Source organism: Nematolebias whitei, chromosome 8, assembly GCF_014905685.2.
Source record: "Nematolebias whitei isolate Nwh7 chromosome 8, NemWhi1, whole genome shotgun sequence".
Classification (NCBI taxonomy): Eukaryota; Metazoa; Chordata; class Actinopteri; order Cyprinodontiformes; family Rivulidae; genus Nematolebias; species Nematolebias whitei.
In genome coordinates this window covers 43,566,550-43,593,451 of record NC_056505.1, presented here as the reverse complement: position 1 = coordinate 43,593,451, position 26,902 = coordinate 43,566,550, and the positions used below count along the sequence as shown (strand labels likewise).

Genomic DNA, 26,902 nt, shown 5'->3' with positions numbered 1-26,902 from the left:
GCTTACGCGACTCTGCAATATTGTGTGGACATCGGGGGAAGTTCCCCTGGATTGGCAAACCGGGGTGGTGGTCCCCCTATTCAAAAAGGGGGACCGTAGAGTGTGTTCCAACTACAGGGGAATCACGCTCTTAAGCCTCCCTGGTAAGGTCTATTCGGGGGTTCTGGAGAGGAGGGTCCATCGGATAGTTGAACCTCGGATTCAGGAGGAGCAGTGCGGTTTTCGTCCTGGCCGTGGAACACTGGACCAGCTCTACACTCTCAGCAGGGTCCTGGAGGGTGCGTGTGAGTTTGCCCATCCAGTCTACATGTGCTTTGTGGACTTGGAGAAGGCATTCGACCGCGTCCCTCGGGGGACCCTGTGGGGGGTACTCTGGGAGTATGGGGTACCAGGCCCTTTGATACGGGCTGTTAGGTCCCTGTATGACCAGTGTCAGAGCCTGGTCCGCATAGCCGGCAGTAAGTCGGGCTTGTTCCCGGTGAGAGTTGAACTCCGCCAAGGTTGCCCTTTGTCACCGATTCTGTTCATAACTTTTATGGACAGAATTTCTAGGCGCAGCCAAGGTGTTGAGGGGGTCCGTTTTGGTGGCCTTAGGATTGCGTCCCTGCTTTTTGCAGATGATGTGGTCTTATTGGCTTCATCAGATTGTGATCTACAGCTTTCGCTAGAGCGGTTCGCAGCCGAATGTGACGCGGCCGGGATGAAGATCAGTTCCTCCAAATCCGAGGCCATGTTCTTGAGCCGGAAAAGGGTAGAGTGCCCACTGCGGGTCAGGGAGGAGGTCCTACCCTCATCTATGGTCACAAGCTTTGGGTTGTGAAAGAATGAGATCTCGGATACAAGCGGCCGAAATGAGTTTTCTCCGCAGGGTGTCTGGGCTCTCCCTTAGAGACAGAGTGAGAAGCTTGATCATCCGGGAGGGACTCAAGAGTAGAGCCGCTGCTTCTCCACGTCGAGAGGAGCCAGTTGAGGGGGCTTGGGCATCTGTTTAGGATGCCTTCTGGACGCCTCCCTGATGAGGTGTTCCGGACACGTCCCACCGGAAGGAGGCCCAGAGGAAGACCCAGGACACGCTGGAAGGACTATGTTTCTTGGCTGGCCTGGGAATGCCTCGGGATTCCCTCGGAAGAGCTGGCCCAAGTGGCTGGGGAGAGGGAAGTCTGGGCCCCCCTACTTAGGCTGCTATCCCCGCGACCTGACCCCGGATAAGCGGAAGAAAATGGATGGATGGATAATTCTCCTTTCAGAGGGAATGTTCTGACATGTAGCAGATGAACTAAATACGGTTTTATGAGTTAAAATAAACTCATCAGCCAAAAGTGCTACTTTATTTAAGAATGAAACTTTCTGCTCATTTAAATAAACAACGATGCGCTCTGGCAAGCATTTTTTAAATCCCTCCAACAAAATTAGCTCTCTGAGCTCTTCAAATGATTTTATTTGGTCGAATTGCACCATTTAGCAAATAATACAGTTGTCTCTCGTGCAAATTCAACAAAGTTCTGGTTAGCAGATTTATCAAGTTTTCTAAATTTTTGCCTACATGCTTCTGGGGCTAGTTCATAGGTTTGTAACACAGTTTTTTTCAGAGTTTCATAATCTAGACTTTGCTCAATTGATAAACTAGAACAGACTTCTTGAGCCTTTCCTACAAGTTTGCACTGCAACAACAAAGACCAGAATTCTTTTGGCTAATTTAACGCAGCTGCTATGCTTTCAAAAGCAGTGAAATAAGAGTCAACTTCAGACTCACGAAACAAAGGCACTAATGTGATGTGCTTACTTATATCAAACCCAGCAGAAACAGGAAGGTGTGTGCTAGAAGGTGTCTGTCCCACAGCAGAAGCAGGTGACCCTTTTTCAAACTCACAAGCTCTGATACGGATATGCATTAACTGTACCTCCAGCTCTTTATTGCGGGTCTCAACCTCTTGTTTGCAGGACTCCTCCTCCTTTATCCGGAGGGTCAGGTGAAGATCCTTGGTAGACATACCTTTATGAGGATTTGAGACCGGGTCAGGTTCAGCGTCAGAAGCGGGCACGTCCACCACCTCCGTCGTAAACGCAGCTGCTCCCTCAGCTGTTCCATCAGCAGCTTTTTCAACTGCTTTACTTGGCGACTTTAGCACACCTTTTTCCACCAGCTGGTCACACAAGGTCTGCTTTAAATCTGCTTTCCAGCACTGTAAGACACTTGCACATCACAGACTGTTGCGACAATAAGCAAATCAGCTTTCTTACATTTATCTAATTTTTCCACTGACGGATATAATACAAAATCATCAATAGCAAAATTCATTTAAAATATTTCACAATACATTTGCTAACCAGATGAGAGAAACTTGCCAAAATTTTTTAGGAAGAGCTACCCAATTTAGCTCATCGCGGACGAGTCACCCAATTTATGTTACAACCGGCAAACGGCTCGTTGCAGCAGTTGTAACATATGGGGTGGGCGTTTCCACCTCTGCACACCTCAAGCTGTTGCTGTTGTCCATTGTTGTCATCTTTCTTTGTTGAAATCAGGTCTCTCTTGTAAATGAGTCCTCGAGGCTCAATGGGATTTACCTGTCTAAATAAAGGTTGATTGATTGATCAAGCAGCCACGGAGTCAGATGAAAAGGTTTTAACAGTGTTTATTTACAATGTGAATAAATGAATGATATATACAGTGGAGTCTTACCAGACTTTAGGGTGAGCCTCGGGTCAAAATAACAAACAAAACAAACTATTTTTCCTATTTTTATCACTTACCTAACAAATTAAAGTAAACAAAAATACAGGTCTCTTACCTGATCTAAACTAACAAAAAACAGGAGAAAAAGGTCTTAACTAAAATGCCAGCTCACCCCTACAAGAACTCCTCACCAAATTAAACTAATTTTAACAGTAGACAGCAGGTCAGCTGTGGCTGGTTGGGACATACAGAGTGAAAGGGAAAACGCCAACGTCATCTGCAACTCAGCTCCTCTTTAAGCAGCAACCTCCAGGCAGGCAGCCAATCACAGCTCCGTTCAGCAGTGCTCCAGCTGCACACCTGGACACTAATTGGCACACTTAGGCTTTTGAACACTCACTCATAGGCAATTTAAGACTGCAGTCGTAACAACAGGGCTGGTGTGAATGCAACCCAAGTTGTCATCCATATTATTTGCCAAGAGAGTTCACCAGTGTTATTTTGGCAACTTTTTACATTCCACCCAATGCTGTTGCTGAGACTGTGACTGATGTCATCAGCTCCGAGGTTGCTAAGCTACAGACACAACACCCTAGTGCATTTGTCGCAATATCTGGGGATTTTAATCATGTCTCACTCTCTGCTACACTTCTGACATTCCAACAGTTTGTCAGCTGCTCTACCAGAGAAAACAAAACGCTGGACCCTCTCTTAGCAAATCAGATCACAATCTTGTGTTTTTCTGCTCAAAATATAAACCCCTTGTTCAGAGACAACCTGCAATAAAGAGAACAGTGAGAAAATGGTCAACGGAAGCTGAAGAAGCCCTACGGGGTTGTTTTGAGGCTACAGACTAGGATGCACTGTGCCAGCCACATGGAGGGGACATCACTGCCATGACTGAGTGTGTGACCAACTATAAAAACTTCTGTATAAACAACACCATCCCCACCAGAACAGTGAGATGCTTCCCCAATAACAAACCCTGGATCACCACTGACATGAAAGAACTGCTAAACCAGAAAAACAAGCCTTCAGAGATGGAGACAGGGAATTATTGAGGAGTACACAGAAGCAACTACAAGTCAAGATCAGAAACAGCAAGGAGGTGTACAAGAAGAAGCTGGAGAGCAAATTCCAGCAGAACAATATCAGAGAGTTGTGGTCAGGGATGTAAAAGATCACAGGCTTCAAGCAGAAGGAGGATCAGAAGCCTGGACAGAGCCAATGAACTGAACACATTCTTCAATAGGTTCAGTTCAGGAACAAGCTCAACATCCTCCTCTTTTGCCTACAGCCAAACCGACATACCACCCTCCTTTGACCCAAGGCTGTCCTGTCACACCTCAAATATTGTATCTACCACCTCAGTCATGGACAGTCTTCTTCTACATGTTGGTCTTCAACCAAATCAGAAGACATTAATACCTCCTTTGCCTCCCCCATCTGCATCTCTAGAAGTCAGGCAAGGAAGCATTTGGAGAGACTGAACCGGAATAAGGCTGCAGGTCCAGATGGTGTCAGTCCCACAGTCTTGAAGGTCTGTGCATAGCCTGACCCAGGAGAAGTTTCCAGTGTTGTGGAAAACCTCATGCCTTGTTCTAGTACCAAAGAAAACTTACCCATTAGTCCTCAATGACTATACACCTGTTGCCCTGAAATCCCACATCATGAAGGTCCTAGAGAGACTTCTGTTGGCCCACCTGCCTAAACAAACAAGCACATATCAGGACCCACTGCAGTTTGCTTATCGGCGTGGACTTGGAGTTGAAGATGCCATCATACACCTGCTTCAGCAAACTCACTGTTATCTAGAAAAGGCAGACATCACTGTGAAAGTCATGTTCTTTGATTTCTCCATTGCATTTAACACAATCCAGCCTGATTTGCTTTGTCAGAAACTCCAAAAGACTCATGTGGAGGTCTCAACAATCACCTGGATCAAAGACTACCTGATAGACAGACCACAGTTTGTGAGACTGAAGTGTTGTGTGTCTAACCAGGTGGTCAGTAGCTCAGGAGCACCACAAGGGACTGTTCTCTTACCATTCCTTTTCACTCTGCACACCTCAGATTTCCAATACAAAACAGACTCCTGTCATTTGCAGAAATATTCAGATGACTCTGCAGTGGTCTGGTGTATCAGAGATGGACAAGAAGCTGAGTACATGGAACTGGTGGACCGCTTTGTGGCATGGTGTGGAAACAATCATCTCATCTTGAATGTGAACAAAACAAAGGAGATGATTGCAGACTTCAGGAGAAACAGGAACAGGTCCAACACTTTTTTTTCATCATGGGAGAAGATGTGGAGGTGGTGGAGAAGTATAAATACCTTGAGGTTCACCTGGACAACAGACTGGACTGGAAATGCAACAGTGGAGCCATCTACAGCAGACTTTACTTCTTGAGGAAGCTGAAGATCTTCAATGTTTGCAGCAAGATGCTGCATATCTTCTGTTGTAGAGAGCGTTATCTCTTCTGACATCATCTGCTGGGGTAGTAGCAGCACCAGAGCAAGTGACTTAAAAAATATCGACAAGTTCATAAAGAAGGTTGGCTCAGTTCTTGGGACTCCTCTAGAACCTTTGGAGATGACTGTACAAAGAAGGATTCTTCATAAAATGAAGAACATTATAGACAACCATCAGCACCCTTTTCATCAGACTGTCATTCAACAGAGTGTCTTCAGTCTAGGGCTGCAACAACGAATCGATAAAATTGATAAAAATCGTTAAAAATCGTTAAAAATCGTTAAAAATAGATGATTAAAAGCGTTGGCAATGAATGTCGTTATCAATTTGTTGTGTCGCGCAATTATGAGTCTTTCACGGCGCTGCAGAGCCGTTTTGTTCACGGGCAGTGCATTGTCAATGCTGACTGACTGAATAAAGTAAAACAAAAAAACTCTGCAGCACGAGTTGAACAGAGCGAGCGGGGAGGCGGAAGCAGAGCAGAGGCTGTTTTCAAAGGAAAATAAGTAAATTTTACAAATGACTGACGCAGAGAAAACTGTTCGACCCAAGTCCTCCAAAGTGTGGGAGCTCTTCACAAAGATAAAAAAATGAGAAGCATGCCGCATTGAAAATTGACGACACGACACGGTTGAACCACGCTGATAAACAAAAACATGTTGGCGTCACGAGCTGTAGCTGATACAACTTGTCTCACTCCCATCTCATGTGTTGCAGGTGAACCTACAATATTCACATTGTTCTGTTTCCAAGTGAGAAAACGTAACGTCAGTATCTCTGGTAGATGAAGCTGCTGTTTGTTTGTTTGTTTGCCGATTAATGGTTGTCTAACAGATAGAGAACGTGTGTGTTACTTTTTATTTAATTTAATTGGTACAAGCAGTGTTTAAATGTGATTTATAAATAAATCTAACACAAAGATAATAATTTAATGATTAAGCTTCAACTTTTAATTTGTTGGCAAAGGCTGAAGACACTACAGGTATGGCAGGATGAATTGCATTTAAACAGGAATTAAAGTAATTTATTACATCTACTCAAATGTGTGTAATTAAATATTTTATATATATGTGTGTTTGTGTGTTTAATTGCTCTTTTAGCTACTTTTGCCTGAACCCAACTGTAGTGATGTAGCTATTAGCTTCACTACTAATTAATTATTCTTAAAGCTAGTTCAAGCACAAAGAATATTAATTGTTTAATTACAACGGATTATTTTCTTTTTCGAGTTAAATTTCTGTCATGTGACCAAGATAACTTGTGAGTGGAGTGTTTAATCAGTGACATGAGACACCATTTTATCTTTGACCCATCAGAATAAATGTGGTAATTTATTTAACAGAATCAAAATTTAACATCAAAACATGTACACGTTGATTTGCTGATCTGTTTCTGATTAATAAACTTGGCACGCTTTACTAAACAAGACAACAGAACATTACTGATTGAGACTGATTCATCTCTGAAGGCATCTAGCTTGATTTACTGGCGAATAGAGAAGTTTAAGAGAGGAGGAATAGATTTAAGGAGGAAGTTTAGATTTAAGGATTAAAGTTATGTGTTGAACCAGAACATGGCACCCTTCCTCCGACATCCAGCTCATCCCTCTGGTACACTTCAGGACGTGCAGCAACTTTGTTACCTTAACAGAGGATGCATCCACTCTGGAACAGAAGTCCATTGGTACGCTCCCTTTTCAGCGTCTCCGGTTAGAGTAGCTGGGGTCATCAGAATTTGTGACGAAGTACTCGGTTCAACCGAATAAGCTTCCTTAGAAGTTGAGCTTTTAATGCTCGGGTTGAGTCACAGCTGAGGCAGGCTGTGAATACGCTGGAATGGAGAGACCCTTGGCACATGGTCAAATCCATCCGCTACTTAGTTGAGTCTCATCTTCGACTGAAAGTTCCAGCAAGACTGTAAGACTAAGACTGAATAGTTCCAAGAAGTGTTGCCTTTTTAAGGGTATCCCCTTCCTGTTACGTGGTACTTCCTGATTGGTTGAAACAACCAGCAGGGGTGTAGTTCTAGTGATGTCAGAGGGTCACTAGAAGTCAAGAAACAGCAGGAATGTTTTAAGAACGGTTAGTACAGACGGAGAAATGTTTTTAAGAAATGAGAGGATGCAGGTGCCAGCAGTTCTTATTTACTGTCTGAGAGTTTTAAAAACAAGGCACTTCGTACTCATAACTTGTCTCTGACTTTCGACTGACATCCACTACTCCTCATTCAGACAGAAGACTAAATGCACACTTACTTCGAAAATAGACATTTAACTGTATGATCAAAGTCTAATGAGGTTTAAAAATCATTAATACTGTTTCACAGTTGATTTAAATGAGTGGTTCACTTCAACATTTAGAAATGGTATGAACTAAACACACTTTGGATTATCAAGATATCTTAAAATAGTACTGATAATGTAAAAAGAAGAGTGTTCTTTCAATTGATTAATTCAGGACACAATTAAATAGCCTCTTGATGAGATAATTAGTATGTCTGGATTCAAATCAATGAAATAGCAGTTCCTGTCCCCTGAAGGTCTTCAGAGACAGATTGATATCGGAGGCCTAGTTCACTACAGTCCCCCCTTTGGAAATCATTGCCTGTCCATGGGGATGAATTCTAACATGAACTTACACCTGCGAATGTCCTTGATCTTGATGTCATCCAGCAAGAGGAAAACAAAAGTCAAAGAAGGTAATCCCACAACGGTTTTGGTAATTCCATAATGTTGTTGGTAATTCCATTGCAGCAACGCTTTAACCCCTTGGAAACAAAGTCTGTAATCCATTGGAAAAAGTTATATAATCCACAACGATAAATCCACAACGATTGGAGGTGTTGATTGATCAGCATGCAGAGGGGTTCCCTCGATTGAACTGCAGAGGCGACCACTGGATGGCGTTTGGAGACCCACGTTGGAGTTGTAGGTCCCTTCAACGAAGGTTGCTGCTGGTGGTTCCCAGTGGATGCCATTCTGGTTCTATGTGTTCATGCATTTATGTGGTTTTTGGTGGGCTTATGAGGGGGATTTTACATAAGACCTTAACCTATATGCACCTGGTGTGTAAGCTATCATGGTTCAGATCAGCTACAGATACCAGTTAAAGGGTGGGTCATGCTGAAAAATTATCATATAGGGATTTATACCTATAGAAGGGCATTCCAAACTATTTGTCCATTCCTAACTTGGTTTAAGTTAGATTTACATAGCAAAATATAGTTTGGTTCAATTGTCTGTTGTCCCTTTAGACGAACGACTTGAGGTTTGTTTTTTTGGTTTCCCCCTAAATGTTTATGGAATCTATGGCGAGACTCAACTTAAGGATTAGCTACCCCTCCCCCCGAATAGGATTGTTCGAGTAGGTTCGGCTTGAGCGTCATGAGACCAATATAGGCTATGGTACTTAATGTAGCATTAATGTACATTGACTCCTCAAAGATTGAAGTTTAACAAATGAACTGCATGTTGGCATAGTTAAAGTCCTCATAGTCTCTAACTAAAGTACACACAAAATTAATTCTTGCTGGGGGTGTTCAGAAACAATACCAAAAACAAATAAACAATATCTCAACATTGCCAAAAGTAGTGATTTAAGCAACTAGAAAACAACGTTTCAACATCGACAAAAGTAGTGATTAAGCAACTAGAAAACAATGTTTCAATGCGTCACTCACCCTGATTGTCTCACGTTATCACGTCTGAGTTGTTATCTTAACACTTAATTAAGCTTAGACTTATTTAGTTTCTGCTTGGACGACCCTTTTCCCCACGAGGTCTGAGTTTGTGGGATCTTTGTCTCCTGTGGAGTTATTGAATGCCTTGTGTAGTTTGAATGCAATGCCTCTAGTTTGCAGTGGTGCTCTGTGGAGTGGTCTGGATTGCTGAAACTGGCCACAGACCAGGCACCCTTTTATGTAGTTTCTTCGCAGGACTGAGTTAATTTTTTTGTCTGTGAGTTTCTTCTGTCCTGCTTATGTATTTTTTTTGTTCTAATTGTTCCCTCGGGTTTTTCATCTCTGTTCCCTGACTGCCTTTTGATTTATCCTCCTGGTCCTGTTGATCCGTCCTCCTGGTCCTGTTGATTCATCCTCCTGGTCCTGTTGATCCTGGATCATCAGATCCTGGCATGTCCCCGTCCTCTGAGGACACATTTTCATCTTTCCCTCATCTCACTCACCTCATTTCTGTTTCTTCCTCAGTCTCTGAAATTACAACGTCACTGTTAGAATGAAGATTATTGCTCAATAAAAAATATGACATGTCTTATTTAACACTGTTCATACCAAAGTTTAATTTAGAACAACATGTGTGATCACTGGTCAGATCACTGGTCAATGGATCAACATGCAGTGGAAGTTCTGCTGTTCTTCTCATCTGGTTCTGGTCCATGAACAAATGGTTGAACCTCCTTCAGTCTCACACCTCCTGACTGTGTCTCTGTGAACTGTCCTCTCTCTAAATGTGCCTGTAGAGTGACATTAGTTTATTTTCTTGTACATTTCTTTGACAGTTCAACATTTTGAGCCCTGATTGAAAATGTTTGTGCAGATTAAATTTACAGCTCTCACTTTGTGTTGTTGTGATGATGATGAAAGTGCTCCTGCTGAATTGAGATGATGTCATTAATAAACAGTATAAATAGTAGTAAAGGTACTTTATTAAAGCTTGTTTTACATTTTACATATTTTATAATAAATTGTTTGGTAATTTATTTTTGCACAGTTAACACTTATTTTGTCATCTGTTATGATTTTAACTAGAAACAGTTTCATTTAAATTAACATTTTAATCAATGAATTACAATTTTACAATAGTTGTCAGACTACAAGCACAATCAACTCAGTTATCCAGGTCCTTGGTTGCCATAAAAAAAAAAAAAACGACAAATACAACAATTATATTCAGTCTCTCTTGTAAATGAGTCCTCGTGGCTCAATGGGACAAACCTGTCTAAATAAAGGTTGAATTAATATCTTCTATAGAAATCAAGAATTCATCCAGATGATCTAAGGTAAACTGGAGCAGATCTGAACTGCTGCATGGAGGACAAGGTGGAGCATTATTATGCAGAGAACATCAGAAATGGCTTTATAACAAGTGTTACTCTTATACTCTTATAAAACACTGATATGTCTATATTGATCATTGTATTGCATATACATTTTTTTTCTAAAAAAATATGTGTTTGCAGTCTCGTTTCCTTCTAAAATTTAATGATAAATGTATCAGCCGCTTCTAAAAATGCTTTGATAAAATGCATAGTCTGTGAAATAATCAGTTCGTTACTGCTCAGTAATTACTGAAAGACATCCGGTAAAGTAAGAAAAGTTGATTTTTGTGTTATGTTGCGTCAGCAGCCGCTCAAACTGACTGACAGGGATGAACTGTTTGGAACTATTGGGAGCTGCATGAACCACATGACCGCGAATCGGCGAGTTCAAAGAGTGTCGCAACTCTCTTTATAGGGCTCTGGTATGAACTAAACACACTTTTGATTATCAAGATATTGTAAAATAGTAATGATAATGTAAAAAGAAGAGTGTTCTTTCAATTGATTAATTTAGGATACAATTAAATAGTCTCTTGATGAGATAATTTGTATTTCTGGATTCAAATCAATGAAATAACAGTTCCTGTCCCCTGAAGGTCTTCAGAGACAGATTGATGTCGGAGGCCTAGTTCACTACATAACACTGTAAGTGAAACAAGGCATTTCTTCAGTTGCTGTAAATTATGCTATAATACGTATAAACGCTCTCATTCCAGAAAACAACAAACAATGACAGCCTTCATGATGAAAAACGTTATGGACACCACAGCAGCAGCTGTCTTCACTGAAAGCGTCCTGAACATGATCGTCAGTGACATGAGGCCTCTGTCGATGATTGAAGATGAAGGCTTCACTACAATGATCCACACTTTTAATCCAGGTTACAATAATCCACACATTTAATCCAGGTTACACTCTTCCCTCAAGGACACATTTTACAAAGTAGCTACATATTTTGCAGATATAAAGCCTACATTTGAATATATTTTTGTGTATATTTTTTTAAGCTATTTGACTAACTTTTATTTTTTTTATTCAATATTTTACTAACAGAATAGTCAAATAGCTATCTGTTTTTGTGCGAATTGCTATGTCAGTCAAATGTTCAATTTTGGAATAAAGGGGTGGAAATTAAAACTTTTTTTTTTCTCGATTCATCGATTAATCAAAAAAATAATCGGCCGATGAATCGATTATTGAAATAATCGTTATTTGCAGCCCTACTTCAGTCAGAGCCTTCTTCAGATCCGTTGTAGGACAGACCACTACAAGAGCTCCTTCCTGCCCACAGCCATCAGTATCTATAACAACTCTAATGAAACCAGGATGATGAGTTACATTTAATTTCCCTCTGGGATTAATAAAGTATTTTTGAATTGAATTTGAATTGAATTGAGACGAGCTGGTCTGGGAAGCACAGTCCTCACCTCCTTCGTCAGGTGTGCAGTGGAGAGCATACTGTGCTCCAGTATCAACATGTGGCATGGAGGCTGCACAGGTGCAGAAAGAAAAGCTTTGCAGAGAGTGGTGAAGGCTGCACAGAAGTCTGTTGGAGCCAGTCTCCCCACCATCACAGACATCTACACCTCCAGATGCAGGAATAGAGCCACCTGCATCATGAAGAATTATCAGCAGCAGCACGACGGATCAGTGGTTAGCACTGTTGCCTCACAGCAAGAAGGTCCTTGGTTCAATCCCCGGTTGGACTTGGGATCTTTCTGTGTGGAGTTTACATGTTCTTCTTGTGCTTGCGTGGGTTTTCTTCGAGTACTCTAGTTTCCTCCCACAGATTAAAATCATGCATGTTAGTCTGCCTTCAGGCCCAGGACTCCCTTGCAAAAGAGATCTGTGATCTCAATGGGATTTGCCTGATTAAATAAAGGTTAATAAATAAAAGTACCACACTCACCCAGCACACACAATTTTTGCCCCGCTCCCCTCAGGAAGGAGGTTAAGGAGCATTAAGTATAGAACAGCTTCTACCCTGAAGCTGTTAAGATTCCAGTATACTTGGGAATACGTCAGTCCGCGTGTACCGGATTAGAGTTGAAGCGGATACCTGTAGGGCACATCCATGCAAAGCTAAATTTTTACGACCGTGTACTTGTACTCTGTGTCGAACAATAAACTGCCCGGGGACTGACTGTTTTGTATGCGACACCAATGTATTAAATTCCCTTCATCTCTGATCTGGTTTAATGGCATGGTAAATGGTAAATGGACTGTACTTATATAGCACCTTTCTATCTAATTTCAAGATACTCAAAGCACTTCACACTACAATCTGTGTCCTCATTCACCCATTCATACAGCACTCTACTAGATCTCTACAAAGCTAATTGAACAAATCATTCTAATGAGACTAATCAGTGCTTTTAGATCACATTCATACACTGATGGGACACACATCAGAGACTATGAGGGGTTCAGTGTCTTGCCCAGGGACACTTCGGCATGTGACCGCTGGTGGATTCGAACCCCCAACTCTCGCATTGGAGGACGACTGCTCTAACCACTCAGCCACAGCTGCCCCTGTTGTTTTTTTTTTTTTTCTAAAAGGCAAGCAATCTCTTCCTTCTCGTCCATTGACACTATGACTGAAATTGTGAGAAATTAAGGAATTTGTCACGAGAGAATTTAAATCAGGTCCAGCGTGGCTGTGGGAGAGTCTGGTGATATCCTGGTGGGCTGGTCTGATGTGTGGGCTGCACACATCAGATTGTAGATAAAACCAGCAACCAGCCGAATCCAAAAAGCAGGAACCAGTTATCGAAAATCCAATTAAATATGTGTCCTTAAAATCCACAGATGGCAACAGAGATAGACACATCATCAAGTTTTCCAGTTGATGAGATATCAAGCTGCGTACATGCCAACAGGGCAAATCAGCTCTCCTAAAGCCTGTCTTCTCTTCAAAGAAATGTTGTAAATTGAGTTGAGGGACCAACTGATCAATGCAAGTCCATAATTATGGTTCGGAAGATATGCAAGTGAGGCTCACAGGCAGTTTCACAAACAGACAGAGCAGCAAAGCAAAGCAAAGAGGGAAGGGAGAAGCATCTGATCTCGGCGAGATCAAGTGAACTTCACCAATTAAAAAACATCTTATGAACTATGTTTAATGGTGGTTTAAATGTGCAGCTCTTATTTTGAAGCTCAGAGACACGGAAGTGTTCCTGTTCTAATCCCAGTAATCTGAGCAGCAGATGGAGCTGCTCAGTCTGTTCTGAGCTGGACGATTGAACATCCCTCACCATGCCTCTGTTCGGGTTGAAGGCTATTGTTGGAGAAAGTAAGTTATTTTGATTCATTCTTTTAATCATGGTCAAGATGCATTATTTTCACCCAGAGAACAACTGTCTTAATCCACTGTAATCTGAAGTATGTTCATCATCATCAGAGTTTGATGTGTTAAAGAGGTGGACTCACAAAGAAGCGTGCAGCCTGAAACATTTTCAGCCAGATGTGATGCTGAATGGTGTTGGAATGGACTGGGTTTTTCCTTTTTTATGATGAACAGGAGCTCAGAGTCCTGGATCTGTGTAAATCCTGCCTCTCTAATCTGTGTCTGTGGATTAACAGCTGTGACATCATTCTGATTGGACCAGAGTAGCAGAGGGTCTGATTTCAGCACACAATAAAAAAAAACCTTCATATTTAACTTGCAGGCGGTTAAAGAACAACAGGAATTATAGGAGAATGTATATTTATAATCCTCAGTAACAAAACAAATGTAACAAAAAGTTCTTGATCGAGAAGCTTTTCTTTTAAAGAAGGTATATAAACTCAGTCGTCCAGGTAGATAAACCACAAACAAAGGTTAAATCATGTGATCTGGACAGTTTCTTCTAGGAACAAATGTTTTGTCTTTCATCTGAAAGACTTCATCAGTCTGAGGCCTGCCAACAACATCTGTCTTATAAATAGCACCTTATTGATGTTTCAAACCAGCCTGCTGTGGAAATCCCAGAAAATGGATTTACACATGCAAAAAATAATCTGTTCAGACGACATGATTTAATTTTTTTTGTGATTTTTTTGTTGTTGTTTCTTTTAAGAATGAAGACATTTGTGAAGTCAGTTGTGGTTTTCTATGGAATGAGTTATAGCTCTTTGGATCAAACTTTGTAAATAAAGTGATGCTGTGCAGCCTCCAGCTCCAAACAGGCTCTGCTGTTGGTCATCTCTGCAGTTTAGGTCCAAATCTGTCAATTTGACCGAGATGGAGCCATTTCGGAGTCTTTTAACGTCAGTCAGAAACACACAGGTCAGAACATTCTCGGTGTTTTGGTGCAGCTGGTCACACAGGAGATGTTCCATCCATCCATCCATCCATCCATCCATCCATTTTCTTTACCCGTTTATTCCATTTTGGGTCACGGGGGTTGCCGGTGCCCATGTCCAGCAATCACTGTGCGAGGGGCGGGGTACACCCTGGACGGGTCGCAAGTCCATCACAGGGCCACATAGAGACAAACGAGACAAACAACCATTCACTCTCTCACTCACACCTAGGGACAATTTAGAGTTACCAATCAGCCTAACATGCATGTTTTTGGTCTGTGGGAGGAAACCGGAGTACCCGGAGAAAACCCACGCATGCACGGAGAGAACATGCAAACTCCACCCAGAAAGGCCCCCGGACCGGGATTTGAACCAGGGACCTGCTCACTGAGAGGCAGCAGCTCTACCAGTTGCGCCACCGTGCTGCCAGGAGATGTTCCATGTGTTTTAATTCAGCAGAGACACAGACAGCATGAACAGGTCCAACCTCAGTGCTTTTATTGTGACGAGACTCAACTATGTAATGATGGTAAACAATCTGAGGTCCACATGCAAATATTATTGGCCCCTAATATTCCTTGTGTCTGCTTTGCTTTGCCTTCGATCCAGAAGGCTTCATCAGTCAAGGAAACACACAACAAAACTGATTCTTCCCCCAACAGCTTACTTCAAAGTGGAACAAACAGAACTGGTTTGTTCCACTTTGGAGTAAGCTGTTGGGGGAAGAATCAGGTTTTTGGGAGTTTCCTTGACTGATGAAGCCTTCCAGATCAAAGGCAAAACGTTTCAGCACAAAAAAAAAAAAAAACTGTCCAGATGACCTGACTGAAAAATGTTGGATTTTATACCTGGATTATTGAGCATGGACTTTGTTGTTCAGCCCAACAATGTTCAGTCAGGTCATCTGGATGGGTTCTTTTTTTGTTGAGACGTTTCGTCATGCCAAAATGGTTCAAAACACCCAAGTCCATGCTCAATAATCCAGGTATACTGTACCAACAATGCTCAGTCAGGTCATCTGGATGCTTTTTTTTTTTTGGGGGGGGATATTTGAACCACTTTGGCATGGCTGCCTCAGAGGAGTTGATGGGGGAGATGGTGGGCCCCAGAAACCATCTTATCACTAGCAAACTATTTTTTTCTACTATGGGAGTGTGCTTCTTGTGGGACTGAGTTTGTTGTGGCTCCTCAGACTGAAGAAGTCCTTTGAATGAAGGACAAAACATCTCATCAAAAAAGCAAACCATCCAGATGACCTGACTGAACATTGCTGGATTTTTTTACCAGGATTATTGAGCATGGACTTTGATGTTTCTAACTCAGTCTTTGACATGTGGAAATAAATAAATGATCTAGAAGTCATCAAATCATTTTGACAGAAACATGCAATGACAAAACAATGTCATGTTGGCAACAAGAAGAACAAAATACTTCAATTTATTTTCCATGATTCTGACTTAGGCAACACGGTGGATCAGTGGGTAGAGCTGCTGACTCTCAGAGAGAAGGTCCTTGGTTCAAACCCCGGTCTAGGGGCCTTCTGGGTGGAGTTTGCATGTTCTCTCCGTGCATGCGTGGCTTTTCTTCATCTACTCCAGTTTCCTCCCACAGACCAAAAACATGCATGTTAGACTGATTGATAACTCTAAATTGGCCCTAGGCGTGAGTGAGAGAATGGTTGTTTGTCTCATTTGTCTCTATGTGTCCCTGTGATGGACTTGCGACCCGTCCAGGGTGTACCCCGCCCCTCGCACAGTGATTGCTGGACATGGGCACTGGCGACCCCCGTGACCCAAAATGGAGTAAGCGGGTAAAGATAATGGATGGATGGATGGATTTTCATTCATTCAATTTTTATTTATACAGGTTAATCACACTGAGCCTCGGGGACTCATTTACAAGAGAGAAATTAATTTTAACAAAGAGTGATGACAACAGTGGATAACAACAACAACAATAGACAATCATAAAATAGGCATAGGCATACAAATTTAAATTTTTTTGTTTGTTTTTTTACAAATCAAAACAATCAAAACAAAATAGAAACCAAAAGGACAATCAAGAGGAATAGTAGCAAAAAAACAGCTAGATTATAAGGCGATTTAGAAAATTAAAAACAAGAACATGTCTGCATTGGTTTTTGCCAGGAACTTGGATGGATGATGAATGATAGATGGATGATGAATGGACGATGGAGGGATGATGGATGATAGATGGATGGATAATGGATGGATGGATGATGGAGGGATGATGGATGATAGATGAACCATAGCCCCTGCAGTACTAGCAGAAGAAGCTTTAATTACGAAGGTGTAAGCAGATGTTTGGCTTTATAGGTGTCAAAGAAATGTTAGAAAGGGACATGTCTGGCCCAACAGCCACTTATTGTTTAGACCTGATCTTAGCAAGAACAGGTTTTACTTAAAGAATGATGTCAAAGTAATCAAGACTGAATCAAAATAAAATATGATTTGACAGTTTGCAAAAAGAATCCATCACACATGAAGATTTTAAGATGGACTTGTGTAAAAGAACACACCTGTGGATGACAGGAAGTTACATGTGGATGACAGGAAGCTACCTGTGGATGACGGGAAGCTACCTGTGGATGACAAGAAGCTACCTGTGGATGACAAGAAGCTACCTGTGGATGACAGGAAGCTACCTGTGGATGACAAGAAGCTACCTGTGGATGACAGGAAGCTACCTGTGGATGACAGGAAGCTACCTGTGGATGACAGGAAGTTACATGTGGATGACAGGAGGCTACCTGTGGATGACAAGAAGCTACCTGTGGATGACAGGAAGTTACCTGTGGATGATCTCTTTCCTCTGTCAGCTCAGAGCTACAGTCATTATGGTGTTAGCTGGGGTCACTTAGCTGTGGTGTCCATCTTGATTCCAAAAGTTAATTAGTGGCAGATGTTCATATGATGATTACTGTCTGAGTGTTTAATTCAAACTCACCTAGTGGTTTATAAGATATTTTGCTAACATACACTGTAGAATATGTAGTATTCCTGTGTGTTGGGTTGGTGGGTTAGGGTAGTAGAGATTCAGGCAGCAACACGATGAAGGTGTGTGACGCTCCGGTGCAGCAGGCTCTCAGTTGTTGTTCAGAAGCTGCTTGTGGTCTCAGCTGTGGTGTTGTCTGTTCTTAGGACTTCAGCTCTTCTTCTTGCTCTGTGTCAGATAGTTGTTCCCTGTTCTCCATCGTTCCTCATCATAAGACGAGTCGAGTAGGAAACTCTGCTGTGATAGAAAATTTGGCCATTCATGAGGTAGTAATGGATTTAAACCTGCACGTTTGTGACCAAAAGAAGTATTGTATAATCTTATTCTGGCCAGACATTCAGTGCCTCAGAGGACAGCCCAGGAGAAGCCCCTGCAGTCCCAACATTTGTTGTCATGACTGATTTTGGAGGCGGGGCTTATCAGTCTGTTTACATGTGAGGTCATGTTTTCTGACAGAGAAATAGCCTCAGAGTGTTGGAGGCGGTAAGAGGATTGGGAGCAGATTAAAGGCTGCAGTCAGGACGTCCCTTGGTTTTTGTCTTTGTCTCTCAGTGTGGACAGGCGAGACTGACTGCTGTCTGTCAGCAAAACATTCACACCTCAGTTACAGACGTTTGGCTCTTCTCCCTGCTCACACATCATATCAGATATGACATGAAATCTTTCATACTGCTTTTTTTTTTTAAAGTTTGACCAAAATGTCTGCCCAAGGGCGTCAGAAGCAGCCGTAATGTGGGGGGGACACAACGATGTGTGTAGGTGAGTGTGCGTGCGTGTGCACAAAAGAAATGTACACTAATGTACAAAAAAAAAGCAACATTTCACCTAGATTTCCTTTAATTCCACACATTTAAAGCATATTTCTCACCAAGTTTGTGTAAATTCAGCTGTGGGTTTTAGAGACATTTTAACTTTAGTACACTTTAATACAGAGCGTCAGATCTGCACTATTTGTGTTTATACAGAAATAAAAAACATCACCACTAGACATTTTTACTTGTGTTTAACACTACTCATCTAAATGATGTTTCTCACAAAGCTTGAGCAATAAGGTGTGGGGTTTTAAAGACATTTCAACTTTAATGCACCTGAACACACAGCGTCTCTTACACCTACAGCATCTTACAGCGTCACAGTTACTGCTAAGAGAACATGCTACAGACGTAGCGCTGCACTCAAGCATCCTCCTAACATGAATATATGTTGATGATCAACCCCCTAGTCAAAAACTGCCCCCACTAAGCTCGCTAAACTGCGAGTGAGCAACACAGAGGTGTCTCCATCTCCTGCACCTGTGCGCATTTTCTACCGAAGCAGGAGACTCAGCAGCGGCTGCCTGCACAGTTTCTGCTCTGTGTGTAGAGGTGGAGGTAACCTGGAGGTAACCAGGAAAGCCTGGAGTGGAGTTTTATTAGATTGCGTATTCTCCTATTAATCAAGTGGAATGGATTCATTCACGAAGAAACAGAAACTGCGCCGCCTGAACTAATGTTTCATAGTAAATTCAAAAAGCGTTCAATACAAAAACAACTGGACTTTATTTGTAACAGAAGACGTTTCGCTCCTCATCCGAGGAGCTTTCTCAATTCAAAGAGCAGAGAGTGAGAGATACAGGTTATAAGGCTGAGTGAGATAAGACACACACACACACATAAGACACACACACACACACATATATATAGATTGGCAGTTCACACCTAAAACCTAAAACAGTAGGTCTTTGTTCCTCTAATTCACAGACGAGGCCCCCTCTGTTCCCATCAGGTGTGAAAACCGGCTGGGAATCTGTTTTAAAGTTGCATTATATGTTTTTGAAAGTGGGAATCTGAGGCCTCCTCCTCTGTTAAGAGATGGTTTTTCTCTTTTTACATAAATTGCTTCCTTCACCCCCCTCTCAAACCATCTGTGTTCTCGGTCCAAAATGTGCACATTTTGGTCCTCAAAAGAGTGTCCCTTATCTGTGAGATGGAGGTGAACAGCTGAGTCTTGTCCTGTGGAGCTGGCTCTCCTGTGTTGAGTCATACGTCTGTGAAGAGGCTGTTTAGTTTCTCCAATGTAGAGGTCTGGACAGTCCTCGCTGCACTGGACCGCATACACTACACCACTCTGTTTGTGTATGGGTGTCTTGTCCTTAGGGAACAGATGGGACTGATGGGAACAGAGGGGGCCTCGTCTGTGAATTAGAGGAACAAAGACCTACTGTTTTAGGTTTTAGGTGTGAACTGCCAATCTACATATATGTGTGTGTGTGTGTGTGTCTTATGTGTGTGTGTGTCTTATCTCACTCAGCCTTATAACCTGTATCTCTCACTCTCTGCTCTTTGAATTGAGAAAGCTCCTCGGATGAGGAGCGAAACGTCTTCTGTTACAAATAAAGTCCAGTTGTTTTTGTATTGAACGCTTTTTGAATTCATCATGTCCTGGATGACTGAGAATCTTCACCAGCATGTTTCATAGTAAAAGTGGGGGAGTCCAAATGAACGTTTTTTTTTATGTGGGGGGGACTTGTCCCCTTCATATATAATGGTTGCGACGCCTATGTGTCTGCCTCTGTTATTTGTCAACATAAGAAAAACGGTGGCATCAAAGGCAGCGGGCGATATGTATTTCTTCCATTTTCATTTACTAAATGATTTCTGCTGTATTTGTAGGTTTTTCAAAGTAGAGCTGGATGAAACATACTTCCAGCTGTCAGCTCTGCAGACTGCAGGTCTTAGACCTTAACCTTCAATTGTTTTTTTTTTATTATTTTACATTTGGTGTTGTTTGAAACCTTCTATGCCATTTTTTGACCTTTGATGCCGTTTTTTTTTTTTTTTTTTTTTACCTTGGATGCCGTTTTTTAAACTTCGATGCCATTTGTTAGCCTTTGATGCCGTTTATTAAACTAAGATGCTGGTTATTAAACTTTGATACCGTTTATCAACCTTCATTGCCATTTATTCACCTTCAATGCCGTTTTTGTTAACCTTCGATTCCGTTTACATTCCGTTTAATTTTCGATGCTGTTTTTTTAAAACATTCGATTCAGTTTTTTCTCCTTCGATGCCGTTATTTTTACTTCGATGCAGTTTTTTAACCTTCAATGCTGTTTTTAACCTTCAATGCTGTGTATTGTCCTTTGATGCCCTTCAATGCCATTTTTTTTAACCTTCGATGCCGTTTATTAAACTTGATGCCGTTTATTTTAAATTAACCTTAGATGCTGTTTTTTACAGTTAATGCCGTTTTTAACCTTCAATGACATTTATTGACCTTTGATGCCCTTAAATGCCATTTATTAACCTTCGATGCTGTTTTTTTAATATTTAGATGCTGTTTTTAATCTTTTATTGCCATTTTTTAACCTTCAATGCCGTTTTTAACCTTCTATGTTGTTTTTTAACCTTCAATGTCATTTTTTAACTGCTGTTTTTGAACCTGTGATGCAGTTTTTGAACCTTTGATGCTGTTTTTTTTTTTAACCTTCAATGTGACATGATGCTGCTGTTTGGTTGTTGAACCCACGTGCAAGAAAGCAGGACGACTCCGTAGTAAAAGTAATAATAATTTATGGAACAAAAACAAAGTGCTGACGGGGCAGCAAAACTTACTTACTTCAGGAGTAGATGACAGGTGGAGCAGAGACAGATCATGACACTGTGGTAAGGACAACGCCTAGATGACAAGGGCGTGAAAATAAGTAGAATATATACTAACAATAACTAGACAGAGAGAGGAGCTGCTGGGGTGATTAGAATGAGAGTCAGCTGTGTATGAAGATGAGAAAAAACACAGGTGCAGGAAACACAGAACATACAGACTCTTCTTACAATGCTGGTTTTTAACTTTGATGCTGCTTTTTCTAACTTTCAGTGATGGTTTTTTTTTGCCTCCAATGTTGTTTTTTAACACCCAAACTGTTTGATAATCTTTGATGCTGTTTTTTTAACCTTTGATGCTGTTTTAATCATCCTTACCCTGAACTCCACAGGGATCATGAACAACGTCATCAAGAAAGCAAGAGAAAAGGGACAGTGGAAGGTAAAGACTTGTGTTTGTGGTTAATCTTGTTTGGTCAAACCTTACATGACATGTTGACATGTTGCCCTGCTGCAGGTGCTGGTGGTGGACAAACTGAGCATGAGGATGGTTTCCTCCTGCTGCAGGATGACCGACATCATGTCAGAGGGAATCACCAGTATGTAACAATTCAATGAACATCTCTAACATCACCCGTCCTCTTTGATGGAAGCAAAACACGGACTGGAGTGTGATTCTTCAACTAGTAATACTAGTTTGATTAACCTTTACCCCAGCAGCTGGCACTTTCAGATACAAACAGGTCATTTTTATGTCTTAACATTCATTGAAACTCCGCCGGAGGTCACAACACTTGTTTAGCTGCTGGAGCTGCTGCCTCATGAACACAAGTTTCAGCTTCAACTCCCTGTCTTTCTGTGCACATTCTCCAGGTACCCCACTGTCCTCCCACAGATCAGAATCCTTCGTGCTAGGTTCAATGGTAACTCTAAAATGTCCCTAAATGAGAGAGTGAATAGTTGTTTGTCTTGTTTGTCTCAGTGTGTCCCAGTGATGGGCTGGAGACCTTTCCAGGTGTCCCTTTGTTGGATTGGAGACCTGTCCAGGTGTCCTGTGTTGGACTGGAGACCTGTCCAAGATGTCCCCCGCCTGTCTTAAGGGTGTCCCTTGCTTCTCACACAGTGACTGCTGGACATGGACACCAGCTGCCCTGCTAAGTAGAAAGGAAAAGATATTAAAGGAAATAAATGATTTTAGACAGGCGGAGGACAGGGCAGCCTCTGTCTCACTGTGGCTTTGTGTTGAGCAACACCTCTGCTTCAGAGACAAGATATTACAGTAGTCCGTCAATACTTTGTGGTTTGTTATTCGCGGACTCGCTCCACCGCGGTTTTTCAAAATAAGATTGGACATGACACACAATTGGCTGATTGATTGATGTGCTGCATGATCGGCATGGGATTTTTATTTAAAATAATTTATTTTACATTATTTTGCATCTGCTGCAAAGTGGGTGTGGCTGAGAGCGTTGGCAGAGTGCAGCTGGAGGCAGAGAGCTGAGATCATGATATTCTGTGCTCATTTAGAGCGTGAAGAATTTAGAAACATTGTTTCGAATATTGCAAGAGTGTGGAAAGAGTTTACAACAGCTATATATATATATATATATATATATATATATATATATATATATATATATATATATACACACACATATATATACACATACCCAAACCGGATTCAAAAAAGTTGGTTCACGAAACAAATTGTGAATAAAAACTGAATGCAATGATGTGGCGATGGCAAATGTCAATATTTTATTCGTAATATAACATAGATGACAGATCAAAAGTTTAATCTGAGTAAATGTAACATTTTAATGGAAAAATATGTTGATTCAAAATTTCACAGTGTCAACAAATCCCCAAAAAGTTGGGACAAGTAGCAATAAGTGGCTGGAAAAAGGAAATTGAGCATATAACGAACAGCTGGAAGACCAATTAACACTAATTAGGTCAATTGACAACATGATTGGGTGTAAAAAGAGCTTCTCAGAGTGTCAGTGTCTCTCAGAAGCCAAGATGGTAAGAGGATCACCAATTCCACTATTGTTGTGCAAAAAGATAGTGCAACAATACCAGAATGGTGTTACCCAGCGTAAAATAGCAAATACTTTTAAGTTATCATCATCAACCGTGCATAACATCATGAAAAGATTCAGTGAATCTGGAATAATCACTGTGCTTAAGGGTCAAGGCCGTAAAACTCTACCGGATGCTCGTGATCTCCGGGCGGGTAAACGTCACTGCACCTCAAACAGGAATTTCACCGACAAGGAAATAACAGAATGGGCTCAGGAATACTTCCAGAAAGCATTGTCAGTGAACACAATCCACCGTGCCATCCACCGTTGCTAGCTGAAACTCTACAGTGCAAAGAGGAAGCCATTTCTAAGCAAGCTCCACAAGTTCAGACGTTTGCACTGGGCCAGGGGTCATTTAAAATGGAGTGTGGCAAAATGGAAGACTGTTCTGTGGTCAGATGAGTCACGATTTGAAGTTCTTTATGGAACACTGGGACGCCATGTCATCCGGACCAGAGAGGACAAGGATAGCCCAAGTTGTTATCAACGCTCCATTCAGAAGCCTGCATCACTGATGGTATGGGGTTGCATGAGCGCTTGTGGCATGGGCAGCTTGCATGTCTGGAAAGGGACCATTAATGCAGAGAACTATGTTCAGGTTCTACAACAACATATGCTCCCATCTAGACGTCATCTCTTTCAGGGAAGACCCTGCATTTTTCAACACGATAATGCCAGACCACATTCTGCAGCAATCACAACATCATGGCTACGTAGGAGAAGGATCCGGGTACTGAAATGGCCAGACTGCAGTCCAGATCTTTCACCTATAGAGAAGATTTGGCGCATCATAAAGAGGAAGGTACGACAAAGAAGGCCCAAGACGATTGAACAGTTAAAGGCCTGTATTAGACATGAATGGGAGAGCATTCCTATTTCTAAACTTGAGAAACTGGTCTCCTCTGTCCCCAAACGTCTGTTGAGTGTTGTAAGAAGAAGGGGAATGCCACACAGTGGTAAAAATGGACTTGTCCCAACTTTTTGGGGATTTGTTGACACCTTGAAATTAGGAAACAACAGATTTTTCCCTTAAAATGATGCATTATCTCAGTTTAAACTTTTGATCTGTGATTTGAGTTCTATTCAGAATAAAATATTAGATGCTGGCACCTCCACATCATCGCATTCAGTTTTTATTCACAATTTGTTTAGTGTCCCAACTTTTTTGGAATCCAGTTTGTATGTGTATATACCATACCAATTTATTTCTAAAGCACGTAAAATACAACATAGCAGCTGTCTGAAGTGCTGTACAAAAATAAAAACAAACAAAATACAATAAAACAATAAAAACAACTAAATATATATATAAAAAATAATCAGAACATCACAAGTAAACAAATACATTAAGACACAGATGCTAGCTCACTAGGTTAAAAGACAATGAAAAAAAGGTGTTTTTAAACAAGTTTTAAAAACAGAGATTGATGGGGCCTGCCTGACCTCCAGCGGCAGCTCATCCCACAATTTAAGAGCCAGAGCTGAAAATGCTCTGTCTCTTATGGATTTATAAAAGTTTTTCGGAACTGCTAAAAGCATCTGGTCAGAGGATCTAAGAGCATGTGATGGCATGCAAAGGTGAAGCAGTTCAGACAAATAAGAGGGACTAAGACCATTCAAAGACTTAAAAACAAACAGAACTTTAAAATGGATTTGAAACTGAACAGGAAGCCAGTGAAGGAACATCAGAACTGGAGTGATGTGCTCAAGCCTGCCTGTACCAGTCAAAAATCATGCAGCAGCATTTTGTACCAGCTGTAACCGTGAGAGTGAGGCATGGCTAACTCCTATCAAGTGAGAGTTACAATAATCCAGGCATGAAGTAATAAAAGTGTGGATTACTGTCTCTAAGTGGTGCCTAGAAAGGAGGGGCTTGATTTTTGACAGGCGCCTCAGCTGAAAGAAAGACGACCTAACCACTTTGTTGACATGGCAGTCAAGTGTCAGGCAGGGGTCCATTTTCACTCCTAAATTTGTCACAGTGTATTTTTCATATGGGGCCAAAGAAGAAAAATCTAAAGTGGGGAAACTGCTAGGACCACAGGATTTAAAGACCATAACCTCAGTCTTTGTTTTCGTTAAAATGGAGGAAATTAAGTGCCATCCATTCTCTAATGTCATCAAGACAGTCTAGGAGAGACTGAGTGGAGCCATTGTGTTTCAAAGGGAAGTAGACTTGACAGTCATCTGCATATAAATGAAATTGCACATCGATTTCTGAAAATAGAACCCAGTGGCAGAAGATAAAGTGAAAACAGGAGAGGACCAAGAATAGAGCCCTGGGGTACCCCCGAGGGGAGGGCAGCAGAAGCAGAGGTAAAATTATCCATCATCACACTGAAACTTCTGTCAGAAATATAGGACCTAAACCACTGCAGAGCTGAGCCAGTGATGCCCACCCACTGCTCCAGTAGATGAGAATGTCATGGTCGACTGTGTCGAAAGCAGCTGTTAAATCTAAAAGCACAAGTAAAACACAGTTTTCAGAATCCAGTGCTAAAAATATGTCATTAAAAACCCTTAAAAGAGCAGATTCAGTACTGTGGTACATTTTGAAACCAGACTGGAAGACATACACAATTTTAAATTCATCCAAAAAGGCCTTCAAGCTGGGTGTAAACAACTTTTTCCAAAATTTTGGATATAAAGGGTAACTTTGAGATTGACCTAAAGTTCGACAAAGAGGATGGATCAAGGCCAGGTTTTTTCAACAATGACTGCACCACAGCATGCCTACAACTGCTTGGTACCACAGTAAACATCAAACTGCTGTTGATCACATTTAGGATAAAGGAGCCAACAGTAGAAAATACCTCCTTAAGAAAACATGGAGAAAAAACATCAAGGGGGGAACCCGATGATTTCATACTGGTGACCAGTTTCTCTAGATAAAAGAGGGAAATAGGCTCCAAATGATCAAAAACAGCAGGTTAGGGGACCAGGATGGAAGGGTCATGGGATGGAAAAGAGATACAAGCCCTAGTGTTAATAACCTTGTCCAAGAAAAAATGAAGAAACTTATCACAAAGTTCTTCGGATGCTTCAAGAGGGACCGGTTCATGTGCACTGAGGACAGTGTTGATTGTATTATAAAGAACATGGCGGTTGTGAGAGTTAGCAACAATAATGTCAGAGAAATATTTTACTCTGGCTGTTTTCACAGCTTGTTGATAGCGACGCCAACTATCTCTCAGTATATCAAAAGAGACTTGGAGTTTGTCCTTTCTCCACTTGCGTTAATTTCTCCTGCATTCCTGTCTAATGGCACGAGTATGGTCACTCAACCATGAGTCCGATCTTGGCTTTGATTGCCTGGTTTTAATCGGGGCCACATCATTCAAAACAGAATGGCATAAAGAATCAAAATATAAGGAAAGCTCCTCAGTGCTGAGAGACACAGAGAGCGGTGAATCTAAACGATTAAAGACAGTGGAGAAATGGGCAGCAGAGGACGAGTTAAAAACACGGCAGCGTCGAGCAGGAGCTTAACAGGTTTAGAAACAGGAATAAAATCAAATAAAACAGGCATGTGGTCTGAAAACAATGCATCACCAATTTCCAAGTTACAAATAGATAAACCATAAGATAAAACAAAGTCCAGGGTGTGCATATGTTCATGGGTTGGGCCCTTCACTGACTGAGTGAGACCAAAAGCATCCACTACATCTAAAATCCTTCACCAGCGGCTTTCCAGTGCAACACATGTGAATATTAAAATCTCCAATAATTAAAA

The 26,902-nt window shown here is 41.5% G+C and overlaps 1 protein-coding gene across 1 annotated transcript in view; it reads left to right on the top strand.

Annotated features, from left to right (window-relative positions):
- Nucleotides 1–13,423: 13,423 nt before the first annotated feature.
- LOC119413694 (syntaxin-binding protein 1) overlaps nucleotides 13,424–26,902 on the top strand; it is a 104,963-nt gene continuing 91,484 nt past the window's right edge. The window contains exons 1-3 of the mRNA XM_037680748.1: nucleotides 13,424–13,497; nucleotides 21,478–21,527; nucleotides 21,603–21,684. Of these exons, the coding sequence (XP_037536676.1) occupies nucleotides 13,461–13,497; nucleotides 21,478–21,527; nucleotides 21,603–21,684 (169 nt within the window). The 5' untranslated portion in view covers nucleotides 13,424–13,460. The remainder of the gene's footprint in view (nucleotides 13,498–21,477; nucleotides 21,528–21,602; nucleotides 21,685–26,902) is intronic.